This window comes from Vidua macroura, chromosome 5, assembly GCF_024509145.1.
Source record: "Vidua macroura isolate BioBank_ID:100142 chromosome 5, ASM2450914v1, whole genome shotgun sequence".
In the NCBI taxonomy this organism is placed as follows: Eukaryota; Metazoa; Chordata; class Aves; order Passeriformes; family Viduidae; genus Vidua; species Vidua macroura.
Genome location: NC_071575.1, coordinates 59,108,020 through 59,133,983, shown reverse-complemented (window position 1 = coordinate 59,133,983; position 25,964 = coordinate 59,108,020). Strand labels below are relative to the sequence as shown.

Here is a 25,964-nt window from a genome sequence, read left to right as displayed (position 1 = left end):
TGCACTGGGAAAGGCCTTACTCTCCCTAGCATGCAAAATGTGGGTGCTAGAGAAGGTGCCTTGAAGAAGAAGTACTGTACTGATTTCTACCACTCCCCACCCTCCAATACTGCAAATATTTTCCCATACAGTCAAAAGAAAGGAGTTTTATTATCTCTACATGGATCACTTGTGTTTGTAGACATAAGCTTGGTTGTATATGAATCTACTAGTATAGAAAGAAACTGAGCAATTGCTGTGATTTCTATATTTTCATTATAACTGTAGTTATATTTAAATTACTGTCATGAGTGCTACTTGCATTATAAAGGCATAATTGAAACTTAGATTTTAAAATCAAGTCTTAGGCTGTAAAAGGCTTACAAGGCTTTTGTTTATTTTTTAGAGTAATAGTTACAAAACCATATAACTGGTACCTGTCTTCCTACCAGTCATGCTATTTTCTGCACAAGTGGATAAATGTAGCAATTCCTATAAAAATATAGTTCTGTGTGTTGATGTTTACAATGTATTTACCTATGGCAAGCACAAAATGACTGGGAATATACATTAGACAGATAGTATTTTTGAATGGCTTTCCTGAATAGGGAATGAGATAATTCAATGTTACTTTTTCTCTAAAATGTTCATTTGTATCTCTAAAACACTAAGTTTGCAATGAGATTAGTCTTTCTAATTTTTATTTTTCTTTTAATTAATTGCAAGTTGTAGGTAAAAAAATGTGTTCTTCTGCTCATCTTCATCTGAAGCTTCATGTTTGGAGACAGTTGCTAGACTTTAAACCCAGTGAAACCTAAAGCAGTTTACAGAGAAGTTAACCAGTTTCACTGTTTTGAAAGCTGTGCTCGTAGAAAGAGGCACTGTTAGAAACAATTTAGGTCTTAGTTGAAGAGTATAACTATAGCTTTCAGGTATAACCTGCAGGCATGCTTTTGGCTGAGTTCAGCTTCCAAAGCTTGTTCATGTTTATATAGATGCCACTTCTCTTAGAATTCTTTTAAGTTGGGTAAAGCATCACTGTAGTAGAATTAGAGAAAAAAATGGCATATAAGCAAAAGTGTAAAGTTAGAAAGAAACATTTGTTTTCTGTATAGCTTTCAAACCATTACCCTTGTCCTCTGAAAATAAAATTTCTCTGCACAGAAAATATGTGCTAATCCTTGAAGCATTCAACCATTTGTTCTGGGGTTTTTGATGTGGGATTGTTTTTTTTTTTTTTTTCAACCATGTAAAGATTGTATTTGTAATGCTGACTTTTTGGCATATATGAATGGCTATGCAGATGAGCCCTGATGAATCTTTCTGGAACATTATAAAACCATACTTCCCTGCTGGAAATTCCAGTTTGTGTGGCTAAGTCAGCAGCAAGACACTGATTGGCACCTCCAGCCTCTCAGTTAGTGCTTATGGTGATCTGTGCCTCAGCACAATTCTATGTCAGCCACCAGATCAAAAGCCTCCAATGGCCAGTGGGGGTAGCTGAGATGGGGATACTCATCCAGACCCCCTGCCTTGCTGGATGGGGAGCAGCCAGTGGATGGGGAAGCAATTCCTTATCTGTGGCTGGGGCTGCCTCAGGACCTGAGCACCTTCAGCAACTGCTGGTTCTTCCTAGGTGTGAGCAGCAATGCAGTGCAGTCTGCTGGTGCTAGAGAATGTCTACAGAAAAGCACTGCTTATCTCAATTAGTATTTATTTAATCTGAAACCACTCTTGAAGTAGATCAAGTAGTGCTTGACTTACGTGTTTATACAAGCTGTCATAAAGAAAACTACTATGTTGTATTCATAATTTTCAAGTGAAAAAAAAAGCTTTTATTTTGTCAAGTGAGAAGTTTTTGCCATGTGGTAAAAATAAGTCTTGAGTGGTATAAACATCTAGGCTGCTTTATTCTTTCACAATGAAAGGTCTGCATCTTACAATGCAGTTACAGATTTTTGCAAATAGTTCTTGATCAAAATTAATTCAGAAACAGAACAAATTAGAACTTTTACTCACTTCTGGTAGCTTTTACTCACTTCTAGGGTTGATAGTTATTCTAGTATTGCTGTAATGATTCAAAAATGCATTTCTTCATGATTTCTTGTATCATTCTGAAATGAGATCTCACAGATATGAGCTACAGGCACAGACTCCCAGTATGACATTCTCAGTGGGATAGTCAGGAACTCAGGCTGCTGGGTGGGGTCTGGCTGGGAGTTTCACAGCCTGGATTAATAGGAACAGATGGTAGCCATAAAGAATGACTGAACACGGGGAACTAATTCCTGGTTGCTGAGAAGTGTAGATTGACATCTGTTGTGCTAGGTGTGGTCATAGGCTTGGACAGTTGCAAAGAACTTTGCTTCACATTTTCTGGATAATTTTCTTGATTATTTTGCCTCTGGTTAATTAAATCCCACTCTCTGATTTTGTCACTCAAGATAAATTGTGACTCAAGATAATTTGTCACTCAAGATAAATTTCCTCTTAACATTTTTTAAAAATTATTATAACTTTGAATAATCTCAGCATAATTTTGAATAGCAAAAGTTATTTGTTTAAGAATATTTTCTTCCCAAAACGAGCTGTTCCACAGATAGTGCTAATGTTGAGTTTGAATAGGACCCCACAGATTAAGCGGTTTTAACACTTAGAATGACAGAATATCCTCCGTATTTTTTACATTACTGCCTGTTTGTTATTAAAGATGACTATGTTCTTTTTGTAACTCCTAAACTGTTTTCTTTTAATAAACTGAGTAAACGAAGCTTTATTTTAATAAACTTTCACACTGTAGCCTGTAGGTGGTTCTTATCTGTCTTCTCTCAAGAGTCATGGCTCACCTATTTCCATTTCATAGCCCCCAGTTTCCAGATGAAAAATAGTCCTTGACTTAAAGAATTTCAGTGTAGGAAAATCAGTACTGTGATAAATAGTCCCTCCTTGATTATGCTTTGTTGAATATTCATGTCTCTTTATTATATTTGATTACCTTAGGCTGTTCTTCTGAGATATTGTCCTGGAGATGCCATAGAAAAGCCTTAACACTTTAATTATGGAGGAATTGGATTCTGTGTTGGCATGTTCATCTTGTTATGAGCTGGATTTAATTCTGTGTCTTTTGAACAAGAGAGAGCTTGAAAACTTGAAATTACACTTGTGGAAGGCTAATGCTACCTTCTTGGGGCATTGCATTTACTATATGACAGCTGTGGTTGTTTCTACTGGACGCAATTTGAGGTTTTCTGAAGTGAAGAAGGATTTTGTGGTTTTGATCCATGCTGATAGCGCAGAACAGTAAAAAAGCCTTCTTGTGGTCATCAGAAAGAATTATTTATTCAGGCTCATTAAGATATGATTGTTCTGTAAATCTGAGACAATATCAACTAGTGAGGATCTTCATTTGCATTTCTTCAGATTGCTCTGGTCTTTGACTCCTTCACAGTTGGATGCCACATAGTAACATCGGGTTTTGGTTATAATTACAATGTTGCTCACACGGATTTGGGCTGGTGGCTAGTTAGGGATGTAAAGGTCTGAAATTACTTAGTCTATTAGATGTTCAACAGTACAGGTTTTTTAGTTATGATGAACCAGCTCTCTACGATTCAGTAAATTAGTGTTCAAATACCAAACTTAAATGAAGGCTGCTGGTGTTGAACCCCCATTCTAGAAGAGAGGCACCTAAGTCTGTCCATTACTGTGATCTATGTTCTCATGTGGTTTTAGTGCTGCTGGTTTGTCCCACTGCCCTTGTGCATTTCAGTGCTCTCCTGTAGCCGAATACAGTTGTGCCACAGCTAAGAAATTGACTTCTACTAATCTGCTATAGGGGAGATACTAAATGGGGAAGTGTGCTTTCAGTCATCCTTGAAATAACTTTCAGTAACCAGTTATAAACTGCTGATAATGCCTTTACTAGATATGTGCAATGGGTGGGAAGCCAAGATATTGGAGAGGACTTGAGCTTTCACTGATATTCACACTGAAATACAAGCTGTGCAATGAATATTTTAACTTTATCTGCTAGGTAGATGGTTAGTGTACTAGAACAGCATTCAAATGCACTGCTTTCTCAAGTATTTCCTATTAGCATGTTTAATAAGGCACTCTGTTATCCCCTTAGGTTGGCTGTCATTACTGAAAGCTGAAGTGTTAACTGTAACAGCACAAAAAGACTCTATGAGACTATAAAAAGGCTTAATTTCTGATTAAGCAGAGCAATATAATTGTAATATGTTGTGGAGCTGTCTGTAGAATAGGAGGTGGCTGATCGTTGACAACTTCTGTATGTGTGTTTGTAAAAGCTAATGGTCTTTTAAAATAAGTCTCCTTTGCAGTTAAAATCTCCCCCTTTTGTCAGTGATGGGTTTATTTTCTCCACAAACTATGTAAATCGATTTTTCTTTGATGTAAATATTATTGTAGAACTTTTCAATTCTTTCAGGAAGTTAAGCAACATTTTGCCCCTGTCCTCCTGAGTTTTGCTGCTCAGATGTGAGCAATATTCTAAAATTATCAGTTGGCAAGAATGCTGATTTTGTCAGAGTAAAGCAAAAACCTTAAAGTATAATTTTGTGGGAACACAACTGAAAGAAAATACTTGATGACAGTCTTCTTGTCTATATAATGTCACATGTTTCTGGGATCAATCATATTTCCAAGGCACTAAATTCAGATTGCATGTCCAGTATCCAAGATGTAGGAAGTTTACCAGATTTCCTGCAAAGTTGCTGTGAGAAAACATTAACTCAGCTGTAGGTTGGCAAGTTTCCCCTTGTCACCTTAGGAGTTTGCTGTTATTTATACTCCCGTCTCACCCCCACAAAAAGCTCACCTTGACTTTGTATTCAAATTTTCTTGTAGTATAGCAACCTCTGCTAATATCTAATTCCTAATTCTCTTTGCCATAAACTTGCTTCTTCATCAGGTTTGCCTCCATAAATCCCCTGTCTGTGGAATCACTTGCTGCTTGGAATCCTTACCATTAACACAAACCATTATGGGATGCTTCTTAATTAAATGAATTTTAAAGTTGGCAGCATTAAAGTTTAACATTTTAATGAAAGTTTGCTCTTGCAAGATATATGAAATATTTTACCTTGGTTAAGTACCTCAGTGCAGCTTTATATGTTAATGAAGGATGTTCTGAAAGGAAACTTTTTAGTTTATGCCTGTTCATTTGGAACTCCTAACAACACAAATTTTTATAATAAGCTCTGTATGTTCTTTGTTTTTAATAGAGATTAATTGCCGAGTTGCTGTACTCTGAAATAGGATCAGAGATTTCTTTGCACTTTTTAATAATTATTTCACATTTTAATTTTAGTTTCCACCAGTGGCTTGGACAGTCTGGAGTCCCATGGTGGTTCAGGTTACTCCATTGTCATAACTATACCTGCCTGGGGGCTGGTACAGTCATCTGATGTCATTGTGAACTGTTTAAAGGAGATAAGTGGTACAACCCCCTTGAGAGGCAGGTGGATATCCTTCTAGCTGGTTGTATTCCCTGGTTTGCTTGGTTTTCATGCAAAGGCTCAGCACAAGCTGGACAGGAGGGACAGAACCATGGTACAAAGAGACATCAGCTCCTGCATGTGCCTCCTTAGCACTTCTAGTTAACTATCAGTCCTCTTTATTACTAAGCATGAAAGACTAATTGAGTTGCAGTAACAACAAAAGTTTGTCAGAAACCCTTCCCTGTGTTTTTGCTGCTCCTGACACTGGTTATTGGCTGATGCCAGTGAAAAGACTGACATTTACATTTCTACTACCTTAAAGCTCTTTTATTGTGCTAGCAGTAAAAGTGCATCTCATTCAATATCTTGTCTCCAGCTTTTGTTGCTCATCTGTTGTTCTGATGATGCACCTTCCCTCCTACTGGCAGGAGACATTACAGGAGCTGTGGTGGAAGTCCTGGTGTGGACAGGGTACACTTATATCTGTCTGATCTTGCACAAAGAAGTCTTTAAAATTATTCCATTTCCTTAGCATTAATGCTCAAATGCATTTTACAAACAATAACTTGGATTCCTTTTTTAGACTTTCTGTTTTCTATTGCAATGTCATTTCTTAAAATATAATTCTAATTATCATAGGAACTCTCCATTGACCTTTTTATTTCTATTGTTGGTAGATTTGTTGACTTAATTTCTGAACTTTTTAATGAATTCTTTATGATGCTTACATGTTCATATTGGAAATACCTTTCTGAATGATAAGGTGACTCTAAGATGTCTTTTCATACCTCTGATTGTCTTAAAATTGTCTCTGCAGACTTGTGTCTGCTTTCTACTGGTAAGTCTGCAGATTATAGTAGGAGCCCTGGTAATTAGTCTCCTAAGTGATTTTAGATGTGGAAAAACATTTAATATGATGATTTCAGCCCATTGTGTCATCTGATGCTTCCCATATACTAATTAGATGCATCTTCTGGTCAAAATGTAAGGAACCTTCTGTTATATTTTTTCTAAGCTTTATCCTTTAATGAGGTCAGAAAGTTCATGCCTTGGTTACTCAAGTGGGTAAAGACTGGACTTCCCTGCTCTCTTTTTTCATATTTCATAGCTGTGGTGCACAATGTAGAGCTTCAGCCTTCTCTGACAGATTTCCAGTTAATTGTTTTCATTTTCTTTTTCTCATGTCTTGTCACTCATCAGCTCAACTAGTTAGGTAGTAATGTACTTGCCTGCAGCAAGAACATTTTATTTGGTGTGAGCAATTTAACAGTGAGAGCATATTAGAAAATGTCATCTAAATGAAAGCATTCTTATATGAAGGATTAAGGAAAGATTCCATTGCAGCTATATTTGTTTTGCTAGGAAAGCTGTTCTTTGTTTTCAAATTTCTTTTATATCTGGCTATTAAAATAATTACATAACAAATACTGGTAATGTATTTTAGAGATTTTTATACTTGGCTAATACTTAATGCATTGCTTCTGACTATGCCTTTTCAGAAGAACTTACTCTCCTGTGTTCTAGTGCATCTTAAATGGAAATCAGAGGAGGAAAGTCTGGAGAACATAGACACATTCTACAGCAACTAAAAGCAAATGAGTAATGCAAATAACACCTGAGAATTTAAAATATTACTTCTTTGAAGTCATATGATTTTTTTTCTCTTATTTTGATCAGTTTCAGAATAGCCATTTTTTCACTCCTGGTGTTTTTTCAAGAAGAACTTTGCTTTTGTGTATGAATGCTTGCTGCATGACAGTCAGCTGAACTGGGAAGGCTTTCCTAATTGCCTCCTCCTGTTCCCTGAAACCTCCTGCTGTACTCTTTCAGACTCAGAGTAGAAAAGCATATGTTTTGATATTGAAATGATAATTAAAAATATGTAACAAATGTGTCTTCTGAATTGAGATTTTTGCTTGAATGTTTTCAACCTGTAGGTTTTGGGACACACAGTAGAGGAAGTAAGGTCTGAATAGAAATCCATAAAGGCTGTTTTAGACAGCAAACATTGTGAACACATTTCTCAGGGCAAGAAAGCTGGCATGAAGCTGCAGAATTAGAGAGTCATTTTGGTTGGAGATCCACATGTTGAGATAGTCAAGGCCTAACTGAGGATGGTTCTGGGGCAGCCTGCTCTAGCTGCCCCTGCTTGAGCAGTGATTAGACTAGATGATCTTCACGTTTCTAGCAGTCTAAGCAATTGTGTGTGATTTTGAGCTAATACCCTAAATCCTTAGGTTTCCCTGAGAAAAGTGCTATTTATTGCAGGTTTGATAATAAATAATTTCAGCTATTGTATTAATGCCAGCTGAATAGCTGATATCACTGGCTAGCACACACTGTTGGGGTGTGCAAGCTTCCTTTTCTCTGTTTATTCTTGTAGTCATCAACTTGTGAGAAGAATGCAGCAGAAACAGTAAATCTGTTGTCATGACGCCTCTTGTTCAAGACTTTTTTACAAATACACGTTAACTTTCATACCAAGCTTATGTTATGCAACGGGTTTTAGTTTCACCTGTAAGAGGCAAGTGTCATAGCTGTGGCTACCAGTGGTTCTAGCAGTGTCTCAGGGCTAGTGGTGTGCTCTGAACATCAGTGAGAGCTGCTGCTCTGCACAATGGTGTGGCTCTGCTTTTTGGATGCCTGAGAAGCATTTTTGGCTGGTATGCTTTGAACAAGATTCCTCTGCAGGTCCTGGTAGAATCAGTCTTCATTAGGAGTTGAAAGGGGGTAAAAGGTAGCTTTTTTACAAAGCATATGTTGGTTTTGGTTGTGCACATCTTTCTGACTGCTTTCCAGTAAAAACCACATATCTTTATTTATTGCCATCTTTACTTCTCAAATTAGCTTCACTACATGATTATGTGTGTCAAAGATACATCTTAACATGCAGTCCCAAGGAGCCTATGGAAAGATGGCCACACCACAGTGGGGGAACAAGCATGGACATTAGAGGTGACATGCCCAAGGCAAAGGGGTGGCTGGGGGATCAGGAAGGCCCAGCCTCACTAGGCCAGGGCTGCCACAGCTGCAGGGCCCCACCCCTCAGCTCCACTGGCCTCGCATGGGTCCTTGGTGGCTTTTGTTTGCAGCAAGTGGACACACGCCTGTGCTTTCCCAAAAAGATTGGCTGTTATATGTGTGCAGTCTCCATCACTTTAATCATCATTATTTCAAATACTGACATGAAATATGGAAGAGAAACATCCCTAATGGTGGGCTGGGCTTGAAAATTCACTTCTCTGTCAAAAACAGAAAGGACTATTTGAATGCTTCTTTCCGTGGTGCATTCTGGTTGGCTTTGCAAATTGGTTTAATAAATTGAATAAATTCTTCCCCTGACATTGTTATTTGCCTTTTTTATTCTGTGCCAGTTGCTCAGTTGATAAGGGAGGAAGCATTGGCATGTCCTGGGAGGCCCTGCTGGGAACTGGGTTATCATGCTGAGAGGCTGCTGTGAGTGTTTACCTATCACAACAAAGGATCTTCTCGTGCCATTTTATTATTGAACAATCTGTATTCCTTGCTCGAGCTTTTGGAGGCTTCCAGTAGTCCTGCCAGGCTAACCTTGTTGCTAAAGATGATTTTGTGCTCTTAGTTTGGCGAGTCAGCCAGGCAGAGGGGTGCTAGCTGAAGCCTTTGCCATCCCATGATGAAGCCCTTCTGCTGTGACACAAGCCAGGAACCATAGCTGTGCTTCAAGAGTCATGTGCTTGCTTTTAGGTGACCCCATTTCTTGCTGGGGCTCTGGCACTGGCCCGTGCTGGTGTGGGGCTGTCTGTATGGAGCTGGTAGAGCTGCCCCAGGCTGGAAGATGTGTTGTATCTGATGGTGCTTGGCTGTGCTCACTGTGCTCAAGTTGCATCTCAGCTGACTTCAGTCAAAATAGGTTTTTGGGTGGCTGCTGCCAATGTACTTCCACTTCTAACTACAGAAGAAATCACTGTTACTTGTCAGGGTTGGTTCTTGAAAGGAAATAGGGATTTCAACCATCAAAGCATGTGCTGCACCCAGGTGTGCTCTTCATACACTGTTGTACTGTTTTTACAGTTTGTGTGTGTTCCTTGTGGACATTTCTGTCTTTTGTACAAATGACTCATTGCCTAGTTAGTAGGAAATATAACAGAATAAAAAGCAGCTGTGGTTGTTTCCTTATGGTGATATTTTTTTTGCATTGAATCACAGAATGGCTTGGATTGGAAGGAACCTTAAAGATCATCTAGTTCCAATCCCTCTGCATTGGCAGGGAGGCCACTCTCTAGATCAGGTTGCTCAGGGCCCAGCCAACCTGTTCTTGAAATAGCACATGGAATATTTTTAAACTAAGTCAAGAAACAATTTGTTCTATAACAGTAATGAAATTACACAATAACAATAATAACAATAATGCTTGGCCTTGGTTTTGTTTCTGGTTGTGGAAACCATGCTGAAGTTCTTTTTAAACAGGGTTTTGTAAACACCTGATGTCTTCAGCTAGTCACTTTGACTTATGTGTGCTTACTTGGAACATAGCATTTCTTTCTTTCGAAACTATAGTTATATCTATCCTTTTATTTAATTTCAGCGTACATGCAATGTGAATTGAAGAAATTTATTCTTTGGATAATTACATCAAACCTTGAAATTCCAATACAGCTGCTAGCAACCATTTACTTTCTGTATGCTTCTAGAGTTTGTTAGTTGCATTTTCGTTGTTTCCATCCTTTGAAAGTCAGAAATCAAATTTGTCCAGCTTATTTCATTTAAGTATGTGCAGATTTTGCCTTGAATAGAGTTAATTTTGTAAACACGAAGTCCTAAGTTTAAATCCAAAATATAGCCCGTACTGGCTGCTATGAAGAATAGTAACTCTACCCCAGCTGAAACCAGCACATTCTCCACCCGTTATTCCATCTAGACGCAATGCATTCTTATTACCCATGAACCCCCTTCCCATTCTTTGATGTAATACACAGATATCATTCCCATAGTCTATGGACCACCCCTGTGAAATGTCTGTAAAGTGCCCATAAATGTCCATTGAGTTCCTTTAGTCCATGACTTTGCGCTCCATCTGTTAGGGTGGTCACTCAGGGCAGGAGAGGTGGTGTTTTCTGTGCAGTTACTGGGCACCAAAGCCAGCTCAGTTTGGGTCACCGCTTGTCATGCCCAGCCTTGGTCAGAAACTCAGCCCTGTGTAGCTGCTCGCTCACTCCCTGCTGGTAGGGTGAGGGAGAGAACGGGAAGAGTAAAAGTGAGAAAACTCATTGGTTAGAATAAAGACAGTTTAGGAGGTACAGCAAAAGCCACGCATACGAGCAAAGCAAAGCAAGGAATTCATTCACCACTTCCCATGGGCAAGCAGGTGTTGAGCCATTTGCAGGAGAGCAGGGCTCCATCATGTGTTACAGCTGTTGGGGAAGACAGACTCCACAACTCTGAATGTCCCCCCTTTCCTCCTTTTCCCCTAGCTCTGTATGTTGAGCATGATGCCATGTAGTCTGGAATATCCCTTGGATTGGTCAGGGTCAGCTGTCCTGGCTGTGTCCTCTCACATCTACTTGTGTGCCCCCAGCCTCACTGGTGGGGTGGGGTGAGAGGCAAAACAGGCCTTGACTCTGTGTAAGGAATAAAGAAAACATCCCTGAATAGCTAACACTGCTTCCAGTACAAATATGAAACATAGCCCTATACTAGCTACTGTGAAGAAAATGAACTCTGTCTCAGCCAAACCCAAAATAGTATTTTACGATGAAAAAAACAATGTAGTATCTCTTTCGATTTTGTAACTGTAACTGAATTTATTCTTGTAGGTGTAGCATCTATGACTGTGCCAGTGTACATTGCAGAAGTGGCTCCACCGCACTTACGAGGCAGATTAGTCACCATTAACACTCTCTTCATCACTGGAGGGCAGTTTTTCGCAAGCGTTGTCGATGGGATCTTCAGCTACCTCGCGAAGGATGGATGGAGGTTTGTGAGCCTTCCTTGCTAAAAGCAAGCTGCCATAGTCCTGATTTGGTTGACAGCTATTATAATTCTTTTTGGTAAAACAGAATTTACATAGAAAGTGGTAAAACTGTATACTAAAATGGAACTTCAGTAATTAAATCTTGCCAAAACAGATCCCTACTGCTTTTGCTTAAGCTTAATATTCACAGTATGCTCAGATTTTTTGACTTTGCTAAACTTTAAAGTGGGAGAATAATAAATATGTATCACAAGCATGAATGATTTTCATGATGTTTATGAAGGTAGCTTGCCTTTTGCATTTACAATAATTACATGCTGATTTTTCAAAAGACAAATTTCCAGTAAGTAATATGCTGTATGTGCAAGATAAAGGTGAAGTTTGAATATTCTTAATCTGAGCAGTGGTAATCTATCAGAATTGAAGGAGCATAAATTTAGAGTTAAAAGCTTATGTTATAAAATAATAAATATATATTTTCTGGGCAGCATAAACCCAGTTCTCTCAGCCTCTTCTACGTTACGTCCTCCAGTTGTGCGACCTCTCTTAGTGATCCATTGTTGTTCCTGGTTTGTGGCTTTCCCTTGTATTTGTAGTCCTAGTGCAGCATGGCGTGTGGAGTAGTGAAGAGCAATCATTTCTGCAGCCTGCTGGCACATGCTGGGTGACTTTTGCAGTAATGCTGTGTTTTATGTATATGCCAAGTGCTGCTCTGTTGGATTGAGTGGAGTGAAGAAACAGGCTACCACCTCAGTGATGAGGTCTCCAAGTATTCCAGCTGCAATGCTGGAGCTGTTAATTGAGGATGGTGTACTAGTTCACCATCTTCAGCTAGTGTATTGCAAACTAAGGCTGAGCAGGGAAGACTACAGATGGTCTGTCACCTGAAAGGAGTGGCCAGCAAACGCGTGGAGAGAAATCACAAATGTCTACCCCTGAGTCATTACATATAAGAAGGAACATTGCAGCAATTATTGTATCTCTTACTGACTGACTGAGTGGCTAAGCACAGGAATGCTGCAACAAACAATAAGGAATTTTAATTTTTCTTGGCTCTGCTTATTCTTGGAAATGCTGGATATTAAATTAAAATAAACCAAAGAAAACAAATATTTAACGTGACCCTTAGGTTAGCTTTATAAACCCTGCTAATGCCATCTTAATAGTATTGCAGCAGTATGTCAGAGAAGGAGAAATGTTACAGCAGACTTATTAAATTTCATGCTGGATTTTTTCAGGTCTGCTAGACATCTGGCTTCAAACACAAAGTCTTGTAATCTGTATAGGAAAGAAATATATTAGATTTCTGAAAGCTGGCTCGCTGTGTGAAATGTCTAAAATTGCCTGCTTTTACTCTAAATTGATTATATCAAAATGGCTTGCTCTGAAAATTACACCAACTCTAGAACTTGCAATGGATGTTCCCTCTCAACTAAATGTTTTCCTTCTGGCCTGCTCTTTTTACTCAACTTGGACCAGAATTTTGCAGATTGGAAGCTAACTTCAGTGAGGGAGCACTGTCTGTATGTTTCTTTGTTGTCTTGCCTGTGATAAAAAATCCAATAGAGTCCAACTAGTATGAATCAAACTTTCAGGAGCCTTGATTGATTTTGCCTCCTAAGATGATTGCAGGCACCCAACTGCTTAGTTCTGGAGGCTCTGCTGCATTTAAGTGACTGAAGGGCTTTGGAGGAGCAGAAATTTAAGCAACAGGAGACTGAAGGACTAACTCTGCATACTTAGATGCATGAAAACATACTTTGGCATGCACTTTGACAGCATTTGTTTTTAATCTCTATGAGTTTGTTTTACTCTACATTTGAAATAGAAAAGGCTTTCTATATATCACTCCAATAAAGATACCGAATCTACAATTCGGTGAGCTTCAATGGTCTATGTATTTAGTGCACAGCTACCAAAATGTTTGTGGAGAAGGAAAAGTGTAGGAATAAATGAGGCCATTAATGAATGAGAGCATTAGTAAATGAGGAATGAGAACATTAGTGGATTAGTGACACTGTTAGATATGTTGACTGAAGATTACTCAGCTAATAAGCCTTCCACTGACTTTATGGTTTGAATTTATTTTCTTTCTTATGCTTTTCTTTTTTAACTAACAGTGAGCTATATAATTTTTAAAGTGTTACCAAAAAAAGAGAGCTGGTAACTGAGCTCTTTCTAGACCAAATTTTGCTTGTATGACCTATGGAAATTTTGACTGATTTTAAGAAGAACTTGAGGGCTCAGCTGGGGATGGGAAGACTGGTCTGAATGCTCATTGTCCTGGAATGGCCATCCTCTTTGCATTGCCTTTTGTGTATTCTTTTTACCATTCTCCATTTTTCTGCCTGTTGTACTGCCCATGTTTTTCTTCGTTAAATCCACAAATGCCTCTAAAAAAGTTTCCATTTTTACTCAAAATGCATTTGGACTTGACAAGTGCATTTGGTTCATTGCCCTGAAAACAAAAGGTTTTCAATAATAGTTCTCTCCTTTCTACTCAATTAGCAATTTGATGAATGCTTTATAAAAAGATCCAGGTAAGAGGCTGCAGAATCACCTGTGAAAGAATGTATCCGGGGGTATGGAGAGAGGAGCTACAGGAGAGACTAGCAAATCTCCTTAATCTCTTGACTGATGTCAAGGTATGAATTTATTTATGAGTACAGGCTACCTCTATATTCAGAGGGAGTGGTTTCTGGAGGTGTTTTAATGACTATAGCCACTGATGTGAAACCTGTGATAACTGCAATAATGTACACCAGCACTGTTTAGTCTTTAATGAAAGTGAAAAAATCTGGGTGAGTATAAATGGGAAAAGGTCAGTTTTAAAAAGCAGAACAAAATTATACATTGTGCTGCAATTCTTTTTATCCTTTTATTGTTTTATTGAAGAAATATAACAATGTGATGTGTGTAGGCCAGAGCCACCCATGAAAATTGGTGGTGTGCTTGTCTTCCACAGCCTTTTACCCTACTTTGGATGGAGCAAATAACCCTGCTTGAGTGTTGCCACAGGTGTCAGTGCAGATCCTTGGAAGCATAACTGTGCTTTTACCAGTGGTAATTCTCTGCTGAGTAGAGAAATAGCCTTAATGTTGTAAATAGTAGCCCTTGGGCATCTAAAATGCAGTTTTGATTTAAAACCTCACACTGCATCTGACTGAAGATTTAAAAGCAGTCTCTCTGAAAGATCTCATGTAAATTACTGTGCTGGTGAAATGAACATTTTTCAGTGTTTCTGCTTATAGTCAGAAATTTTCAAAATGAAAACTGGTAAATGTGTCTATGTGTATGTACTACTGACCAAATATGCATTGTCCTCCAGCTGTTTTTTGTTGTTGTTTGTTTGTTTTTAATATGTTGATGAAACAGCAGGATTTCAGTCTCATCCTTGTCATCAACAATGCTTGGTTTTCTCCATGCGTTTGCTTTCTCTTTCTGTTGATTATTGTCACTGTAGGGTTTATTAGTTTCCAAACCAGTGTAATATTTCAGGCTTTTTATTTAGTCTAACTTAGTGTCCTCAGGACCAGTGATACTAGAGTCAGTGGTGGCAGAATAGTCACCATGTCCCTGAGATTTCCTGGAAATGAAGGAGAGATCACGTTTTCTATAATACCCACAGAATATGATCCTCGCCCCCTTAACTTACAGTGAGAGAGAATATGAGGAGTGGGAGATTTGATCTGTAAATACAGTTTGACTAGCTGTAACTGAATCTTCTCATATTGTGTTTTTGTAGGCAAATAGTAGATATTTATCTATTTTCTTATTTATTTCCAGGTACATGCTGGGCCTGTCGGCTGTACCAGCAGTTATACAGTTTCTTGGGTTCCTGTTTCTTCCCGAAAGTCCCCGCTGGCTCATTCAGAAAGGCCAGACTCAGAGGGCACGCAGAATTCTGTCTCAAATGCGTGGCAACCAGGCAATTGATGAAGAGTATGACAGCATCAAAAACAACATCGAAGAAGAAGAAAAAGAGGTTGGAGCAGGTATGCTGAATACTTGTTGGCCACTGTGTCTATCAATGAGGAGATAAAAATCAGAAGAAATGTTGAAGTTGTAGCCTGTGGGAGCTTGATGCTTTTATTTATCTTTATCAGTTTTGCTCTTTGAAGTATTTAATGTACTGGTAGCTTCAAAAATGAAGATATTTCTATGATCCTGCACTTTCAAATTAGGTTCTGATTTCTTAAGTGAGGGAAGAGTAGAGTTGTGTAGGATTCTAAATTTACGCCACCTACACTTATGTGAGAATTGTTTCAGAAAATGGATCAGTTTAAGAATGCACATCTCCAAGAGTGGAAATAAATAAAATAAAGTTTGGTTTCTTTCATCAGTGGAAAAGGCCAAACAGACACGAGAGAGGTCAGAAGGCATTGTACATGCCTCAATTATCCAGCAAACTGCATTCTAGACAAGAAGCCTTTGAAAAGATGTACAAAACAAGGCCTGTAATACAGAGATTCTTTTTCTGTAAAAGCAACTTCTGAAAGTCCTTTTGACTTACTGAGGAGAGTAAGGCACATAAATCAGATCCTTTTTTTCACTCTTTTGAATCTTTTTGTCGTATTTGCTCAAAACTTTGTGTTCATGTGTGTACTTATAAAGCAAGATTACTATTTGATGAACTTTCTCTACTCTGCATATTTTTTCTTTGCTTTCTGCTGGAAGTGTTGACCTGGGAATGTCAAGTAAGATTCTTAAAGTAAGAGTTATCCTTGACAGGAAAATACTGTAACTTCTTAGAGCTGGTGGAAAGGAAAATGGATGTTACTTTACATCTGTGTAAACTGAGATTCAGCATCTGATAATACCTATTCTCACTGCCTTATTGAGTTTGTCTTTGAACCTTACAATAAATAATTATGTGTCTGGAAAAAGTTATTTGACATATAGTTGAAGGATTTTTAAAATATTCATCACTAGTGTGAAGCAGGGCTTCACATTATGTTTTTTTTTTTCCCTCACATTTTTTTTTTTTCTCACATTATGTTTTTGAGGCTTTGGATACCTTTTTTTTCCCAGTTCTTTGGGGTTGGGAAATGAAATACATGAAAGCTAATTTGTTAAAAAGGTGAAGGGGGTATTTATAGAACAGCTTGGGCTTAAGAGTCCTGTGCTTAGGTCCTTCATTCTAATTAGGGATTGGGCTTTTCACTTCTGTGGAAAACCACTTAATGTCTAGTACTAAAGTTTAACACTTTGTAGAAATAAAAGGAGCGGGCATCTGGTCTACTCAATCCTTTGTTTTTCATCACTGGCCTATAGGCTATGACCTTGCTTGTTGCTCTTACATCTTTTGCCATGATGCTTTTTGACAACTGTGAATCAAATGTGGTGTCGTAGGTGCAGTAGTATTGACTCCATTGTTAAATAAGTCCTTTATATATTTGTAGTTTGGACTGGGACACTAATTGTGTCATCAATCAATGAGATTGTTGTCAGGGATATGCAGGTTTCTTGGTTTCCCCACACACTTCCCTAAAAACTTAATGTGTTCCTGGAGTTTAGTTAAATCAATCACATTTCCTAGGAGAAAGCTTGGCGACAGACAATCAATGTTTTGCTCTCAGGTAATCTGCAGCTTCAGAGTTGTTACCCAAGGGCATTATAAAAATGAGTTACAAGTATATGCTGGACTATTTGTTATAAATGCTTAGCAGACAGGCATTGGACAGCTATGGTCACTTTTGATTTTGGTTATAATTGTATTTAATCTCATTTAACTCAAGACCTTCATTGTTATAAAGAGGTACATTGTTTGTCAGCATCAAGATATACGTTGCTTTTGTTACCTTTCTTTGACTTACAGGTGGTATGTACAGGTGGTGTTAAATTGTAATTGCTTTCATTTCTTGAGGAGTCATCTGGATCCCCAGTATTGAATTTTGCTTGTGTAGTGCAAAAGCAACTTTCTGTTCATGGTTTCATTGCAGGTTTTCAGGTATTGACAACTTAAACGTGTGCATCTGCAAAGATTTTGCATTTTATTTTGCTATGGATATATTAGTTTGGGTGGGGTTTTGGGTTTTTTTTTTGTGTGTGTGTGCTTTGGGTTTTTTTGTGGGTTTTTTTTGGGTTTTTTATTTATATTAATGTGAATTTTTTTATTAATCTCTCCTATTTGTGACAGACAGTGTTTTAAAATGCTAGTTAATAGCAATGACCGATGACTGTAATTCTTATCAGACATTTTGAACGTCATTCCAGTTTCACAAAAAAACTTTAATAAACCTGAACTGACAGTGTGTGTACATGACATTTAAGGAAAGATGACTTCGCATATTGAAAATTATCTGGCTTACTTTTAGGTAAAAGTGCCATTTCCTTTGCTGTCTTTTTCTTTCTTGAGAAAGGACAGATGTTCTTTTTCATTGACTGATACACAAGCATCTTTGCCAGTTCCTTAGGGCATCACTTTCCAAGTGAAACTAAGGCTGTGTTTGACTCCTCTGCAAGGGAGTAACACAGTGTAGCCATAACACATTCTCCAGTCCCACACTGAGGAACTGTAATGCCTTTTGTAACTGTTTCATCAACTGCTCTCAATCCCCGAGGACTGAATCATACAGAAACTTCATCTGTATTGTTTAAACTATTTTAAAGTTTGGTTTAATGTGTGTCATAAAACTAGAGAACTTAATTGCATTTTTCACATGGTCATCAAGCAGCTTCTGTCTTCAAAATGAAAAAAAATGCCTTCAGCAACAAACTTCTGCTTCAGAAGTCTTCTATACAGTTATGGGATACCTGTTCAGTGAATGACTCACATTTCTGTGTCCTTTCCAATACATTCAATCAAATCAGTGCTGCTGATACTGATAAGCAGCTTACATTTTTGCATTTTGAGATTGGCATCAGGAAAATAATGTATCTTTTTGACAAATACTTTCCTCATGACTGGTTATGCAAATGACATTTTTTCTGGCAGCCATGGATACTGCTTTTGTGTGCTCTGTTATGTACTTGCAGTGTGACTTCTGGTGCTGTACCTTTGCATTTTGAGAAGTGGAGGGGAGGGCATTGCATTCTGCAGTAACATTGCAAGAAAAGTCAAATCTTGGCCATCATCTAATCATCATCTGTTAACATCAGCTCTCAGATGCTGTACTGCAAAAACAGGCTGTTGATAGGAAAACTGGAGTGAGGAAGATTTTAGAAAAAGAGTGTTCCCCAAGTGTTGAGTAAAGAGTAGTTTATAGGTGCAGAGTGACCTTCCCTCTCAAATATGCTGTGGATCTCACAGATTCTCCAGTGCCTGGCTCAGGTTCTGAAGCCTCATGGAGAGAAAAGGGAGAGAATGGTCAGAAGCAGTTTGCAGTTGAGAGAAAGATCAAAGACATTGCTAGGAGAGCATTCTGGCACAACTCTTCCTAGCAAAACAAGTCTGACTCACACTGCTGCTGAATTATAGTTTTTAGTACAGTTAAGGCAGAGGTTCTGTAGTGCAAATAGGCAATCAAATCAATGCAGGTAAGCACTGGCACAGGGCCTTAATTGCAGAATCAAAGATAATGGAATGGTTAGGGCTGGAAAGGACCTTAAAGATCATATAATTCCAATCCCCCTGCCAAGGGCAGGAAACCTTCTACCTGGAGCCTCATCCAGGCTGGTCTTGAACACCTTTGGGGATGGGAAATCCAAAACTTCTCTGGGCAGCCTGATCCAGTGCCTGAACACCCTCAAAATAAAGAATTTCCTCTTAATATCTAATCTAACTGTACACGCCTTCATCTTAAGGCCATTCCCCCATCTTGTCCCTATATGCCCTTCTAAAATGTCCCTCTCTAGCCTTCTTGTAAGCCCCCCCTACATACTGGAAGGCTGCTCTAAGAACTCTCCAGAGCCTTCTCTTCTCCAGGCTGAACAGCCCCAATTCTCTCAGTCTGTGTTTGTAGGAGAGGTGCACCAGCTGTGTGGTCAACTGGTTCTCTGGATTCATTCCAGATCCACATCTGTCTTGTGCTGGGAGCCCCAGAGCTGGCTGCAGTACTCCAGGTAAGGTCTCATGAGAGCAGAGCAGATGGAAAGAATCACCTCCCTTGACCTGCTGGTCACATCTCTTTGATGCAGTCCAAGATGTGGTTGACTTTTTGGACTGCTGGCACACACTGTTGCTTCATGTCCAGCTTTTTGTCCAACAGCACTGTCAAGCCCTTCTCCCCAGGGCTGCTTTCAATCCATTCTTCACCGTGTCTTTGTGCTTGAGATTGCTGTGACCCTGCTGCAGCACCTTGCGCTTGGCCTTGTTGAACTTCACGAGGTTCTCACACACCCACCTGTAAAGCCTGTCAGGATCCCTCTGGATGATATCCCCTTCCTCCAGCGTGTCAGCTGCACCACACAGCTTGGTGTTGTCAGCAAACTTGCTGAGGGTGCACTTGATCCCACTGTCCATGTTGCTGTCAGAGCTGTCACCATACTGACCTTTGGGGATTGTCACTCGTCACTTCTCTCCACTTGGACATTGAGCTGTTGACTGCAAGTCTTTTAATGTGACCATCCAGGCAATTTTTTATCCATGGAGTGGTCCATCCATCAAATCTACGTCTCTCCAAGTTTGGACAAGGGTGTTATGCAGGACAATGTCAAATGCTTTACACAAGGTGGATGATAGTTTTTGCCCTTCCCTTATCCACCACAGCTGTAAGCCCATCATAGAAGGCCACCAAATTTGTCAGGCTGTGGGTATAGATGATGTAGCTTGTGCTCTTATGCAAATTAAAGTGTGGGATTTGTAATGTTAGTTTTAGAGCAAGCACTTGAGCGTGAACTTAATGTGGTGGTTTGTGCATGATAATAAAGCTGTCTAGCAGACCTTTTGTAAAAGTTTTACTCACTGCCAGTCTAGTAGTCACTTCTGACTGGAAAGAAATCATTATAGCATCCAGTTGTAATGTTTTAAATAGATTGTTAATTTTCCATATGCCGGACAGTACTACAAAGTTCAATGCAAATTGGAGAAAAGTATCCATTTGTGCTGTCTTCCTGGGTGAAAAGTGTCTGCAAACTGCATGGCTTTTCCTCCCACCCCTGCATGTAGCTGTACTCAGCTGTGATGTGTCAGGATGCATGGATGGTATTTCACACAAAATCAGAAGTGATGTGCTTGGTACTAATTTAGCATCTCGATGAAATGAATGTCATTTGCATTAAGACTAGACATTTATTTTTGTGTAGATGAAGGATGTGTAACTGTGAATTGTAATTAGGAGAGCAGTGTAATCTCCCCCAGCCTTATTTTTCCCACATTTCTCTAACCTGTGAATTAAGGTTGAGATTCTTGACCTTATCTGCTCTGCATGTGCACCTTTGCCTTTTGTTATCTGTTGTTATCCATGTACGTGTGTCAGCTTCTGATCGTGAAGTTTTCTTCTTTGCATATGTTACACTTACTGATTTTACCATGTAAAACTGCTGGGGCTCAGCAGTGCATGGAACCATGCTGCTTCTGTGAAATTCAGTGAGACATTTATAAAATTTGTCATTACAATGTAATATTGTTTAACCTTCCATTCTGTGTCTGTACCAGAATGTTACATAATGAGCACTGCTTCTAGATTAGACATTTTCCTGTGCTTTCATTATTTTAATGCACTTTTGTAATAGCTGAGCTTTTTTTGTGACACCAAGAAAGATGCCACTCTTTCAGTCTTGTAGGCTTGACTCACTTAATTTTTTTTTGCTGTATTTCCTATTTCAGCAGTGAGTCAGTCTCCTTTTTAACGTTTTGTATTTCCCTGTTGGAGATAAATGTGTTATGACAGAAAGGTAAAAGCACCTCATTGCTTTTAGGTTTCAGCTTGTAATTTTATCCATTTAACTGAGAGTTAAAATATGACATTATGAGGCAGGAGATCTGGACCCTCAGTCTTTCCTGGTTCCAGTGTTTCTATTTCTTGCACCTTTTCTTCTTAAGTAATATTTTAACTTGTTAGTATTCCTGGCTCTGGCTTTGGCTGGAACCATTTGATATGCTTCTTTCTAGGGAGATATTTAGAAGCTTGCAGTGTTTTCATTCTTACTCATAATTCTTCTCTTGGTTCTGGGAACCTTTTTTACCCAAGGCCATTGCCTGACATGCTTGACGTTCAAAAAGTGATAGTCATGCTTATTATTTTTGCACATCTGCTGGAATCTTATTTAATGAAACGTGGTAATAATGTGATGCTCTGGTAGGACTGTGCAGATCTCTGAATAATTCCACTTCCAGGCACTAAAATCCTTATTTGAAGTTAATTATTGTTTTATGATAATCAGTGGCTTTTGTTACCTGTAACTATGAAATTAAATGGAAGACCCTGGGGCAAGAGGAAACAAAGGATTTTGGTTAAGTATTTGTTGAAGAAGTCTCCAGATACAATATGGGTGGTAGTCATGTCAGCCTGAAATTCTTGCTTCTGGCAAACCAAATGCCAGCATCAGTTCCAAGTGGGTTTTGCTTTTAGGTTTGTGGGACACTTGGCTGATGCAAGAATGGAATGTCTCGGTTTCATTCTTGTACTTTAACAATTTTACATATAGAAGTAGTACTTTGTTCCCTCAAGAACAAAAATTCTTTCATAGAGAGAGATAAGACTTTTGGTTCCCTTTCATCCTTAAAGTCTTTTAAGCAACTAACTTATTCTTGCAAATATGACCTTTGAGACATGTAATTTATAAAAAACATAATTTTTTTTTGCCTTTTACAAAAATGTGACTGCTATATTTAAAAAAAAAATAGGTTGTTTCTGGTATCTTAGGGCTCTGCTTATACTTCAAGAATCCTGCTGGATTCTGAGTGTGTTTACCTGGCAGGGTGTTTCAAGCTGGCCTTGCTTCAGTGGCTTATAACCAAAACCAATCCCTTAATCTTTCACCTTGGTTTTCGATGTGCTGGCATAAAGTGAACATTTATCTGGAAATGGTGGTTAATGGCCAGTCTGAAAATCACAGATCAGTTGTGTGTTTTGGAACAAGCTCTGCTTTGCCTGAATTCCAGACAGATTTCATGTATGGTAGTCCTAAAGGTCAGGAAAAGTAAAACTTGGTAAAACTTCCTCTAGGTATAGGGAAGAACTGAAAGGCAGGACACTTTCAGGTTTAGTTTTATTTAATTTAGTTTTGTTAGATCCACTTAGCTTTTTATTTACAGTGTTAATAAGCTTTTTATTTGGTCACAGCTTCTGAAGCCTACAGAAAATTCAGGCTACGAGTCTGGAAAATAAAATACTTCATCTCTTATCAGTTCAACAATAGATTTGAGCATAATGAATTTACTTTAAGCCAAATGACATTAGTCACAGATTAAACCTGAATTTGCTGATATTTGTGTAGTTCAGAACTGCTGTTCTTCTAAGCTTGATTGTGGGACTGCATGCCTAGAAACAGTATTGGAGTGCATCACTGAACATTCTGCTGCACCCATGCTTTGTTTAGGAACAGGTATCTGTTTTGGGAAAAAATAGGTTTCAGAGTGAAAAAATGTTGGAATTATAATTAACATCCTTTTATCAGAGACAGTGGTTCTTCTAAATCAAAAACTGTCTAAAGAAGAGGTGGTGAATAAAGATAGTGTGTTTCAGTCAAGTCCAAGTGAATAGGAATTTGTCACTTGTGCTACAAAACCAAACAAATCCCTATGCTTCCTCCCGCTGCCCCTTGGACAATTTAAAATGGAATAATTTCTTTTTTTTTTTTTCCTAATATGAGCAGCCAAAATTAGACATTTTTGACTGGCTCTCAAGAATTAAAATGATCTCTGTTTCATGTTTATTGTCTGTTTGGGATAGCTACAGAAATTTGTATTTATAGAAAAGTATCTATTTCTTTTAATACAAAAGCTACTTGTTTTTGAACTTAAATAAGTTGTTCCAACTGACTTGACCTGGATCAGTTGCTAGAAGCTAATGGCTACTGGCTCCAATTTCCATGTCTTCTCAGAGCTCAGTTCAGTGCTGGAAAGTGATAAGCTAGACACATTTTTGTATTTTCTAGAAGTAGTGCTTAGTTGTATAACTTGGACTGTTATCAAAAGTCTTCTATATAATAACATAAACTTCAAACAGTATTTCTTACATTTACAGTAGTGCCTTCTCAGTCAGGGGAAAACCCCCAAAATAGTGTGGTGTGTGATGAAATTTTGGGAAAGCTGGACAAAAGATTCCTGTAAAATTGAACTTGAAGGGCTTGGTGGGGCGGGGGGAATATTCTTGATCAACAAAAAGAAAAGTGGATGTGTATAACATGAGTAATAGTAAAAAAACCAGAAAAAAAATTTTAAAAGTCTGCCAGTGTGCTGGAGGGCAGCTTGGGTGTGAACTGGGGTGCCAGCAGTGTGGTAGCTTGGTTGTGTTAGAAATGGGAAACCACAGTTTGGATTTCCTGTGTACTCTTGTGGGAGAGGTGGGCACACACTGCCTTCACAGTACATTTGTGTTTTGGGACTTGGTTTTTTCCTGGTGTGGTTACACTGATGTACTTCTTTCTCATCTGAAATTGTGCATCTACTTTTTCTATTTCTGTAGATCTTTCTTAAGGAGTAATAAAATTATGGTGCCTCTAGAGCTGCTAATGGTATTCAAAAGCTCAGTTAATTAGAAAAGGGGGAAAAAAAAAGGCCTGGTTCTTCATGATTTCTCTGCTGAATCCAGCATTTGCTCTGAATACACAATTCTAAGTCGAATGCTCCTGCTTGAGCTTCCTGTTTACATGCAACAGGGATTCAGAAAAAATACACAGTGTTGTGTGAAAATGTTAATGGGTATAGGAGGAAATTTTTTATAGACTGCTGAGGAATGTTTCTAACACTTTGCTAAGCTTAGTACTATGGTTCTTTGAGCTAGCTCTTAGAGCAGGTTCTGTGGCAAAAGTTGGAGATAATCTTGCTGCTTCTTTGCTCTCAGACCATGTGAAGAAACTCCAAAAGAGATTTAAGGATTTTAATAACAATATTTATATGTGAATGCTCCAGACAGGTAGTTGGGCAGTCTTTATCTATCGGTCACACTTTAGCCTTTTCAGTATAATATTTTTTTTTTTTTTTTAAATAATCTTGTTTTGCAGTGTTGTATGACTCTTCCTCTGCAACCTTTTATGTGACAGGCTTTGCACAACGGTGGGGCTTGGTCCACCCAGCAGATGTTAATGAGTCTGCTTTTTTTTTTTCTACTTTTTTTAATCAAAAAAAGTAGTTGTTCTTTGATTCAGTAATCAGGTGAATCTAGTGTTTATACAACCTGTTTAAATTGAAGTATTCTATTAATAGGAAGAAACCATTAGAGAGGAAGAAGGGTTATAAGCACTGTTTGTGCTTACTTCTTTTACATAAGGCAATGTTCTGCTTCTACAATATAATAAAGTTTTGTTCTTCCTGGAGACCTTCACCAAGGTATTGTCTGCCTCATTTTTGTCCATCCTTGTCTTTTCCCTTTTCTTTTAAAATAATAGCATTGGGTGTTTTTTTTTTCTTTCTCTCCTGCTTTCCAGACACTTTGTTCTTCTAGTGAACCTGAAGAGTTTGGTTCAGAATAAGCAGCTGTCCTTGTCCTGATAGTTAATGTAAAGTATTCATGCACTGAACATTTTGGTAAATCTTGTCAACCAGTGTGACATCTACCATAACTGGCATGCTGCCAGATGTGGATGGTGTTTTGTTTGCCAGAAGATGGATTTGGGGAAAAAAAAAAAAACAACAAGCAAAACCTTTAATGTTGTTTGTTGCTGTGTATGTTGCTGCTGGGCTTTCCAAACTACCTGTGCTCCTTTACACAAATATTTTCAAGCTTTCCCTAGAAAGAAAGCTTTCCCTATTAAGAAAGCAAGTTGTTGGGATTATTCTTTGGAAAAAAAACTTGAAAAATCGTATGGTACTTCCATGTTGGCTGTTTGACTAGAATATATATATAGACCTAGTGCTTTCATCTAGGAGATAAGAAACAGATTCTTTCTTTATATTAATTCTGTTTTATTGTAGTTTTTAGAAATGGTGAACCAGCTCAGAATTTTGTTTTATTAATAACTTTTTGGGCAAGAAAATGTTAGAATTATGCTTTCCTTTTTGGTTGTGTGCTGTTTGTTTGTGTGTTTTTTTAGCTATCTCATAAGCTATTGTGATGCTCAACAACTGTGGTAGTATGGTAGCCTTGCTCTTGAGGCAAATTCCTAGGAAAGAGCTTCCACTTTGTGTTATTTCATGCCAGAACAGGAAGGGTGAGACTAACTTCTTCCTTTTATCATCTGAATGAATGTATCTGGGGGCTTACTCTTTTTTGGGGATGTTTCTATATGTGAAGTATTTTCTGGGAATTTTTTACACTATTTTCTGTTCTGGAATACTACAAGTCTCCTGGAAAATGTCCATCTAGATTTCAGAGGGTTTATATGGTTGAAGAGTGTGTGTGCAGGAGATAACTAATGCTGCATGAATAATTCACAATGAATAATTATTCTAATTAATTTAGACTTTCTTCTTGCCGTTTTTACTATGAATTCTTTGGAAATTGTGGCTTTCACAAATATTTAACTGTATTTCAATCATGTTCTAGAAATACCTGGACAAACAAAGCTCTGATTAGCTCAGCTAACAA

General features: G+C 38.3%; 1 protein-coding gene across 1 annotated transcript in view; it reads left to right on the top strand.

Moving 5' to 3' along the window:
• SLC2A13 (solute carrier family 2 member 13) overlaps window positions 1–25,964 on the top strand; it is a 142,507-nt gene that overhangs the window by 15,840 nt on the left and 100,703 nt on the right. The window contains exons 2-3 of the mRNA XM_053977949.1: window positions 11,234–11,393; window positions 15,178–15,386. Coding sequence (XP_053833924.1) covers window positions 11,234–11,393; window positions 15,178–15,386 — 369 coding nt within the window. The remainder of the gene's footprint in view (window positions 1–11,233; window positions 11,394–15,177; window positions 15,387–25,964) is intronic.